The 10,000-nt window shown below is 46.2% G+C and overlaps 1 protein-coding gene across 2 annotated transcripts in view; it reads left to right on the top strand.

The window, feature by feature from the left end:
• The window catches only part of wdr11 (WD repeat domain 11), a 127,500-nt gene that overhangs the window by 91,427 nt on the left and 26,073 nt on the right, over nt 1–10,000 (top strand). For both annotated transcript variants that reach the window (XM_063191172.1, XM_063191173.1), the window contains exons 19-23: nt 448–619; nt 1,348–1,456; nt 4,720–4,782; nt 5,386–5,451; nt 7,300–7,504. In XM_063191172.1, coding sequence (XP_063047242.1) covers nt 448–619; nt 1,348–1,456; nt 4,720–4,782; nt 5,386–5,451; nt 7,300–7,504 — 615 coding nt within the window. The remainder of the gene's footprint in view (nt 1–447; nt 620–1,347; nt 1,457–4,719; nt 4,783–5,385; nt 5,452–7,299; nt 7,505–10,000) is intronic.

A 10,000-nucleotide genomic window follows, 5' to 3' on the forward strand; every position in this document is an offset into this window, starting at 1 on the left:
GACAAATTCAAGGCCAACTTGCTCAGTATGGGACGGGAGTGTTGAACTAGCTACTATATATACGGCCCTACAAAGCAAAAAGGTAGTAACCATGCTGCACTCCTTACTGAGTAAAATGACTTTAAAATTATCCTGTAGTCCAGTCTAAGTGGTTACGGGTAGATTATTGGCATGTGGCAATTAACTTTATTTAACTTTATTATTTAACTTCATTATCTCCGCCAAGGAGGCTATGTTTTCGGTCGTGTTGGTTTGTCTGTCTGTCTGTCTGCTTGTCAGCAGGATAACTCAAAAAGTCATGAACGGATTTGGATGAAACTTTGTGAAGTGTTTGGAAATGACCTAGGAACAGGTGATAGCATATTGGTGGTGATCCGGATCACGATGTAGGACAGTATAACTTTGACTGAGCAGTTGTTTATGTGTTTGTTTGTGGTTGTGGTGCAGGTCCAGATGGTGAGCAGCCTGCGCGTGGGCCGCAACGTGAGCTACCGCATCCTGGACATCGACTGGTGCACCTCGGACAAGGTGGTCCTGGCCTCCGACGACGGCTGCATCCGCGTGCTGGAGATGGCCATGAAGTCAGCCAGCTACAGGATGGACGAACAGGACCTCACCGGTGGGTGGTGCGTGCGTGCGTGCGTATGTGCGTGCGTATGTGTGTGTGCGCGAGTGTGTCTGTGTGTGTGTGTGAGAGAGAGACAGCGTGAGTTGGTGGGGGGGGTTAAAACAAAAACAAAAAATCTGCGAGCTTCAGGATGGACAAGCAGGACCTTGCTTGTGTGTGTGTGTGTGTGTGTGTGTGTGTGTGTGTGTGTGTGTGTGTGTGTGTGTGTGTGTGTGTGTGTGTGTGTGTGTGTGTGTGTGTGTGTGTGTGTGTGTGTGTGAGAGAGACAGTGAAAGACATCGTGAACAAAACAACAAAACAAAAACAAGAAGTCAGCTAACTATAAGATCAGCAGGACTTGTGTGTAAGTGAGTGTGATAGAGAAGGGGGGTTGGAGGAGAGTGTGAGGTAGAAAATGAAAGAGAGAGCGAGAGAGAAGGAGAGAGAGGGGGCAGGTTAAGACAAAAACACCAGATGGTGAAGTAGTTGCCGTCAGGGTATTTATTGGTGTTTTTAATTTTCCCTCATTCCCTCATCTAATTTCTGCCGCTCATATAATATGTTTTGGGGCCACCACTACAGCTCTCAGCCCAACACACACAAAACTTCTGCACTCTCACTCAACTCTCACTTTCTCATCTCTCTCTCTCTCTCTCTCTCTCTCTCTCTCTCTCTCTCTCTCTCTCTCTCTCTCTCTCTCTCTCTCCCTCTCTCTCTACCCCACCCATCCCCTGTTCCAGATCCCGTGTGGTGTCCATACCTGCTCCTGCCCCGGGCTGCTCTGACTCTGAAGGCTTTCCTGCTGCTGCAGCCCTGGTCGGGCAGCTTCACCATGGACATCACTCAAGTGTAAGTGCCCCCTTGCTCATTTAATGGAATTAGGACTCTCTTCTACAATAAATGTATTGTGACAGTGTAACTGAGTTTTATCCTGTGCGGGCAACCCACCCCAGGCTTGACCCTTGCAATCTCACAGCAATATCTGGGAGTCGGTCCAATCCGTTTTCATAGGAAAGGCCAGGATTTCAGTCTGCTCCCTGCTAGCAATACCTAAGAAGATGCCTAAGATGCTACAGCAGAGGCTAACAATAGGTTAACGGAGGTTAAAAAACTTAATGGAGTACTAATTTCAACTACTAGATCCTGTGACTTGTGCAAAAAACAGCAAAAAAATGTAGAACAATTGATAGAAGACCTAGAGAAGCCTTGCTTGTCCAAACATGCTTGTCCAAACAATGGCACCCATCTCCCAAAGATGTTCTGCCTACTGGTAGGTGCACCAGTATCGTGTGTATTCTTCTAAACATTCCATCTTACAGTTACACCGTGCATTTACAATGTATTCTTCTAAACATTCCATCTTACAGTTACACTGTTAAAGCATTTCTAATGTTACAGAATATATTGGTGTCCAGAATATGTGAACTGGTGGTATATTGGTGTCCATGTTGTTAGCTGGTCAATCTATTCAATCTTTCTTTGTGTGGAGTGTATCATACATGGTATCATACATGATGTCACGTAACACCGCTGCTGTCAGTAACACCGCTACTGCCACGGAGAACAGATTTGAGTTTATCTAACATGTCCCGCCTCATCTCATTTCCCTTATGGTGCTCCTGCACTATCTGTCCTGCTCACCATCTCGCAGACTCTCTCTGGACAGACATGCCTGGGTGCCTCTGGGGCTCCCCCTAGAGGAACACCTGACGGCATCTCACACTCCACTCCTGAAGACATCTCACCCCTCCCTACTAAGCTAGTCTAACTCCCTCAGGCCTCAGCTACCTCTCAGGGCCTACTCATTGTGTCAGGTCATACATATTGTAAGGATCTGGCCATGGATCCTCGTGGTGTTACACAGAAAGTTGGTTATGCTCAACTGGACACGACATGAAAGTGTTCACCCTGGTTTGTTTGCGTTAACACTATTAGGAATCACATTAATCACATCGTACATTAAATTTACTATTAGATAAACAGATTCTTGTACATAGCAGAAGCCGTACAGACACAAATCCATGCCACAGACGGCATCAGCAACGAGAGGGAAGAGGGGTTGAGGGGGACAGCCAGTGACCTCAACAGAGGGCAAAGGGCATTACAGCATGACAATGCGGTTATTACAATTACAATACATTACAATGAAGCATTACAATACGCTGCATTATCATTTCCCAGTTTTCTGGGACATTTCGCCACCAGTTCACATTGGATGCCGTTACAGTGTGCAACATTTTCAAACGCAAATAGGTGTACAACAGTGTTTCTCAAACCTTTTCAGACCGAGGACCACTTCGTCCCCCACAAAAATGATCAGGGACCACCTGTCAACTGAATTGGCAGTTGATGGGTGCTAATTTGACACTGTTAATTTTGATGCAGATCACTTACTTTTTATTCACATTATAAGCCTGTCTTATTGTGTTGAAAACATGAAAATGTTACAAATATAGCCTACTGCTAGCTTGTCTTGGAAAAGTAGAAATCCCCTCACGGACCACCTGAGCCCTGTCGCGGACCACCAGTGGTTCCCGGACCACACTTTGAGAATCACTGGTGTACAACAACCGTAATAGGTGAAGTGTTTAGAGAAGCTTATCTGGGCTCTGCCGTGGCCAACCGGTAGGGCACTCGTCTGCCATGCGGCCGACCCGGGTTCGATTCCTGGGCCGGGTCATTTGCCGACCCCTCCCCATCTCTCTCCCCATTTGCTTCCTGTCCACTTCTCAAGCTGTCCTGTCAAATAAAGTCGTAAAAGACCCCAAAAAAAACCAGAAGCTTATCTGGTCCCTCGGGCCTGACCTGCCTCTCCCTCAGGGCCACATCTCATCTACAGCCAAGGCCTTGCAGTTCACTGGGATATTTCAACTGGAGAAATGATTAACTCTAGCCAGGCCGTGCCCTCCTAGTGACACAACTACTACTAGTCAGGTCAGGAGCAATAAAAAATATCGTTTATAAGCTCCAGAAAAATCGGGAACTCCTCCCACTTTGTCAGGAAGCAAACAATCAGTAGCAAACCAAGGGAGGCGGGTCAACCATGCCGTTTGGGAAATGTTAACTGTTATGCTCTTGGTCAGACCAACTCTCGAAGAGATTTTGAAAGTCGATGCTAATCAGGCTAGCTGAACTCAGCTCTCTGGAGGTGATCTTGGCCTCTGTTTCATCTGTTGGGTGTCCACTACATGTACATTGTAATCCTCCAGTCAAATTCTGCATATCCATGTAACCAGTGACTAAACATCCCTTCGGAGCAGACAGCAGGTGTGTGTGTGTGTGTGGGGGGGGGGTCATTGAGAGTGGATCCTTTGGCCTCAGAGTAAAGTGCTCTTGGTGACTGTGGTACGGAAGTCTGGAGGGGCAGGGGAGGGGGCCAGGTGGCCTCAGGGGCTCTCAGTCGGGCTGATGTTGCACTTATGCGCGCGCGCACGCACACACACACAAAGGGCACAAAGTACACACACGAGTACACACACAAAGTACACACATAAAGTACACACATAAAGTACACACACATTAAGTATAGAGATATACTGTATATTCACTAGCGTACACACACACACACACACACACACACACACACACACACACACACACACACACACACACACACACACACACACACACACACACACACACACACACACACACACACACACACACACACACACACGGCGTGCTGAGGCTGCAGTAGCGGTGCGATGGCTGTGGCAGCGGCTCCAGATGACTCCCTATCTGTCCAGTACCCTGAGGGGGGAGCAGGCCAAGCCAGGCTGGAACACTCACACATGGCCTCGTGTGCTACTGCAGCAGCTATCATATTTTACTGCACTTTTTTGTACATCATCGTGCTCCATGTTTTAAATGGCTACTTTTTTGTTCTATCTTTGCTTTTTTAATCTGTCTTTTTGTCTATCTGTCTCTTTGACTTTTCCACTGTTTCTCTGTCATTCTCTGCTGTTTTTATCAGTTATTTTCGTTGACTTTCTCTTTCTCCCCCCCCCCCTCTCTCTCTCCCTCGCTCCCTTTCTTTCTCTCTCTCCACCCCCCCTCTCTCTATCTCTCTCTCTCTTACTCCCCCTCTCTTCTGTCTATCTCTCTGTCTACAGGGATTACAATGAGAAGGACGAAATCAAAGGACTGATCCAGGAGCAACTCAACTCTCTGTCAAAGTGAGCAACACAGCACAGCCGCAGAGAGCCACAGACAATGCAGTGTAGTTTGATTGGGTGTTGACTGGGCATTAGAGACTGGCCTGCCTGCCTTCTGTCTTTGTCTACCGCTGTGACGTGACAGGCTGACAAAGAGGAGGAGTTGTCGAAAAAGTTTGAAGGGAAGGGGCCTAAAGGGAGCCTAAAGGCGGCCCGTCTCAGGGAGAAATAGGCATTTAAATGATGTGCCTGTCTGCGTACATGCATGTGTGTCTGAGGATGGACGACTCGGTGTGTGTGGATCTGCGTTTGTTTGTTTGTGTGTGTGTGCGTGCGTGTCTGAGGATGAATGACTCGGAGTGGGTGTGCATTTGTTCGTTGCTGTGTGTGTGTGTGTGTGTGTGTGTGTGTGTGTGTGTGTGTGTGTGTGTGTGTGTGTGTGTGTGTGTGTGTGTGTGTGTGTGTGTGTGTGTGTGTGTGTGTGTGTGTGTGTGTGTGCTCTGTGTGCATAATGTCATCTCCCTGCCTTAGTTGAAAGCCAGAGAGGGCAGGTTGCTTCTCTCTCTCTCTCTCTTTTTAAGTCTTCAATGAAAGTCTTTTCTTTTCTCTTCTGTGCCTCCTCAGTGACATGAAAAGCATCCTGCAAGACCCAGAGCTAAACCTCCTGCAGCGCTGCATTCTAGTTTCACGGTAAAAACTTTCACGCCCCTAATGTCTTTTTTGTGTGGGTGCACATGTCTGTGTGAGTGTGAGTTTATTATTTTTCATGTCATAAAGTTTATGGTGTGTGTGTGTGTGTGTGTGTGTGTGTGTGTGTGTGTGTGTGTGTGTGTGTGTGTGTGTGTGTGTGTGTGTGTGTGTGTGTGTGTGTGTGTGTGTGTGTGTGTGTGTGTGTGTGTGTGTGTGTGTGTGTGCGGCTGTGGCTGTGGCTGTGGCTGTGGCTTAAGATCAGAGGGTTGCAGGTTCGAATACCACACTTACCCACCCCCCTACACCTCTATCCATGGCTGAAGTGCCCTTGAGCAAGGCACCTAACCACACACTACTCCAGAGACGAATATACCCTGTAAATAACTAAGTCGCCTTGGAAAGAAGCGTCAGCTAAGTGTAATGTGATGTTAGATGCTTTGCTCAAGGACACTTCAAGGTGTTATGAGAGTTAACCCTTTTATATAGAGCCTCTTTTATTACCTTATCGACACCAAAATGGTAATGACCATGTCTTAATATGATACTTAACATTCACATTGCAATGCTCTTATGATGTAGTTAAGGTTTCTTCAGCAAACACTGAACGGGATCACCTGCGATCCCATCTATGTGAAAGTGCTGTGAGTAGGATTCGAACATGGCCTGAACCTGAAAACCTCTATTGCCTTCACACTCAAATGACAAACTTTCACGCACTGGCCACCTCACAAATGTGTCCTAGCAGCAGATTTTGACTGACATACACCAAGAGCAAGCCATGGCAGGCATTCCCTCTCCTCATAGCGGCAGCTGCCCCATCAGTGTTCAATGTCCCGTGCCCGCTGCTCTTGATAGACTCAATCAGTCTTTGCTGCCGAGAAAATGGACGCCGGGTGCCTTTTGAGAGCAGTTTTCACGGAGAGGCCGTGCTGTCTGGGGCGGGGCCGTTTATACTTTATTCGCCCCGGCGGGTTTAAGTCTCTGCAACTGAACTGGCAAAGACTGAGGGGGAGAGTTGAGCGAATGCTGTTGTCTGTTGCACCGGCTGGGACTTATGGCACAGTGACAGGGCAGATAGCTGCAACTGTCACTATGTGGCTCCTCTCCCTTAGTCACTACTGTAATACCGCCACTCAATATTGTGTTTTTCCACCGTAGACTTCTACTCTGTCACAGAGCTGAGGCGAGGCAAGGCAAGGCAAGGTTGTTTATATCGAGTATTTCATTAACAGAGACAGTTCTACCTGTATGTGCTTCACAAAAATAAAAACATAACAGCACACCAGATGAAATAAGAATAAAAGCATAGAAATGAAAGCATATAAAGAGCAGAGGAAGTTTATGGACCATTAAAGGGTAAACTAAAAGAGCAAACACAGAGAAAAGGTTAACAATATTTAGTTAAAGTCATTGAAAGAAAGCCATTGAAATCCGCTTTTTCTAAAGTCAGGATTTTAAGGGTAGTCAATCACCAACAATCACAATCATGAACAAGCAAAGAGAGGAGAGCAGAGGAGAGTGGAGTGAATGGTGTTGTCTGTCTGTGGCATCGGCAGAGAGACACGGGACATGGCACAGATAGCAGCAACTGTCACCGCTGGGCTGTCCTTCCTTACTCACTGCTACCTCCACTCAATATTGTTTTGTATATTTTGTCACTGGAGGATATTACTCTGTCAGAGAACAGTCCTAAGACCAAGATTTCCCCTCAACCATTTTTCTTTCTGTGAAGGAGGCGCAAGGAAAACAATTTAAGTTACAGTAATTGATTGCCTTCACAAGTCAGATGAGACATTAATAGGCAAACACCCCCTCCTCTGTTCTGTCCTGTTTTCTTGCACCACCCAGGCTTTTTGGCGACGAGTCGGACCTCCAGTTCTGGACGGTGGCGGCTCACTACCTGCAGTCGTTTGCCCAGGCGCGCCAGCTGACCGTGCCCGACGCTGAGGGCCAAGCACCCGCGAAGGAGGCTTCCCCTTCCACCTCCACCCCCTCCCCCGTCAGCCACCTGGACATCTGTCACGACACGCTGTGCGAGAGCACCTTCTTCCAGGTACCTTCCTTCCCGCCCTCCCAAGACATCGGCAGCCCAATGGTTTATCCCAAACATCTACAGACCAATGGGTTATCCCAAACATTACATTTACATTACATTACAGTTATATTACACTTATATTACACATTACATTACGCATTGCACTTATACACTTATTACACTATGTAGCTGTAAGCCAAAGAGATTTCCAATTCTAACAGGCCATTGGGGCGCAACTACTCCTTTCTGGGGGGGTATGCAAGAACTATTTTGGTACCCCCCCTCCCAAAAAAAACACTTAAAGATGGCCTCTCAACATCATTTAATTAATATTGCCGTGTTCCCAATTGTTATTGAATGTGTTACGCGTTGGTCCTGTTTTAAAAAACGTTCTGGTTGCTTTGTTTCAAGACGTTTTTGCAAGCTGGCAAGGTGGCTTGTGGAGAAACGAGAGAGTGTTCCGTGTTTCTCGTGGAAATGCGTCTCTGATTGGCTCACTCCTCCTGCTCTCAAAGAAACGCGTCTCTGATTGGCTCAGTCCTCCAGTTCTTGGAGAGAATGTAATGGTAAACAGAGTCACCCCTACCCCGGGTGGTACTGCACTATAGGGGCGCCAACGGAGGCGTGCAGGCTCCATTCAGGGCTGTGCTCTTTCGACAGCGACCCCTAGGCGAGCTGCAGGCACGGAGCAACCGGAGTGAGCAGGCTTTATGTGTGTGTGTGTGTGCTGTGTGTGTACCTGAGAGTAGCAACCAGCTGATAGCTAAGCTAAGCTATGTTTCGGGCCACCAGACGTTGCTTGTTTTGAAAACAAGCAGAAAAAAATTACTCAACATGTTTTTAGATAAATGGGTCGATATAAACGCCTTCTTTCGACGTGACGAAACACAGAAAGGCTTTCGTGATTCGCTTGTTTCTCTGCATTATTTATGTAAATTGGGAAACACCGGGAAACACAGCCAGGAGAGTTGACGCACCGCTATAAGAGCCTTGCAAGTGAGTTTAACTTGGGGTGACCGTCCGATCTTCGAAAGGAGTGAGTAAAACTGAGTTTTATCGGAAGTTGGCCTTTAATAATTATTTGGCGCCCTCCAACGCCCTCTCTTTGGCGCCCCCCTCTCTCTGGTGCCCCCCTGCAATGCATACTTCGCATATACTGTAGTTGCGCCCCTGGTTCAGACCCTGAATCAATGTCAGATTAGGTGTCTTGCTCAAGGGAGCGTCAGCAATGGATGAATACACACTCCTTGTACTGGTCACGATGGGATTCCAATCTGCAGCCATCTGATCAGTGTTGCCAGATTGGGCGGTTTCCCACCCAATTGGGCTGCTTAGGATGACCATCTGCGGGTAAAAAACCTCCCAAAAAGGGAATTTGGACAGGTTTTTCTGCAGATTTATGGCCATAGAAATCAATAGAATTTAGTTCAAATTGGGCAGGATTTAGTGCTTCTAGGCAGGTTTTGAGCATTTTTTGGGCTGGAAATCATCTGTCTCATTTGGTAACCCTGCATCTGATCCAAACACCAATGTGTTACATCCCAGGAATCCACAGACAAATGTCTTTTACCAGACATCCACAGATCGATGCAGAGTAGCTAAGAGGTATTTTATCCTGAGGAGGAAATGATGGTGCCTTGCAGCCTTACAGATGAGCTACATATTGCACATTGCAACACTGATCTAAGATATTGCACCCATCAGCATACATACATACAAATAATGTGTTTCCTGACATCCACAGACCAATGTTTTTTTCCCATACCATCCACCATTGTTTTTTTTATCTCCTGTGGGATGGGGTAGTTTTTTTATGGCCACCTGGCAGAATTATTTTCACACTGTTACGAGGAGATTTCTGCGGGAGCCTATGTTCTTTGTTGCTGTCTCATCTAAATGTTAATGGTAGTTGGTTCGGTTCCTCTCACCTCAGCCTCAGCGTAAAGAACAAGGTCCTCAAGGTTTACTGTATGTGCTTGCTATTGCCTTATCGATCTGGTGGTTTATTGTGCGTTCTCTGCTCCCAGGACATATATCAAAACGTGCACAAAGACATATTACACACACATACTGTCTCTCACACACACACACATTGATTAATGTTTACACATATACACTCCCAAAAACACACTTACAGACATGCACACACACATGCACTGAAACAATGTTTCAGTCTCAAACAAAGGTACTTTTTATCAGAATGTTACACACACACACACACAAGGCAAGGCAAGGCAAGGCAAGTTTATTTATATAGCGCATTTCATACACAGGTGCAACTCAATGTGCTTCACAAAGTTAACAAATGTAAATGAAAGGAAACAGGGAAGAAAGAAGGAAATGAATTAGAGTCAAAAAGCATTTAAAAACATTAAGATAAAACATAAGGTAAAAATAATAATAAAATAAAATAAAATAAAACAAATTAAATAAAAAATAAAAATAATAAGAATAAGTAATTTAAGCTAGGGGAAAGCATCTGAGAACAGCTTTGTCTTGAGTCTAGATTTAAAG

The sequence above is a fragment of the Engraulis encrasicolus genome, chromosome 24 (assembly GCF_034702125.1).
Source record: "Engraulis encrasicolus isolate BLACKSEA-1 chromosome 24, IST_EnEncr_1.0, whole genome shotgun sequence".
NCBI classification, from domain to species: domain Eukaryota; kingdom Metazoa; phylum Chordata; class Actinopteri; order Clupeiformes; family Engraulidae; genus Engraulis; species Engraulis encrasicolus.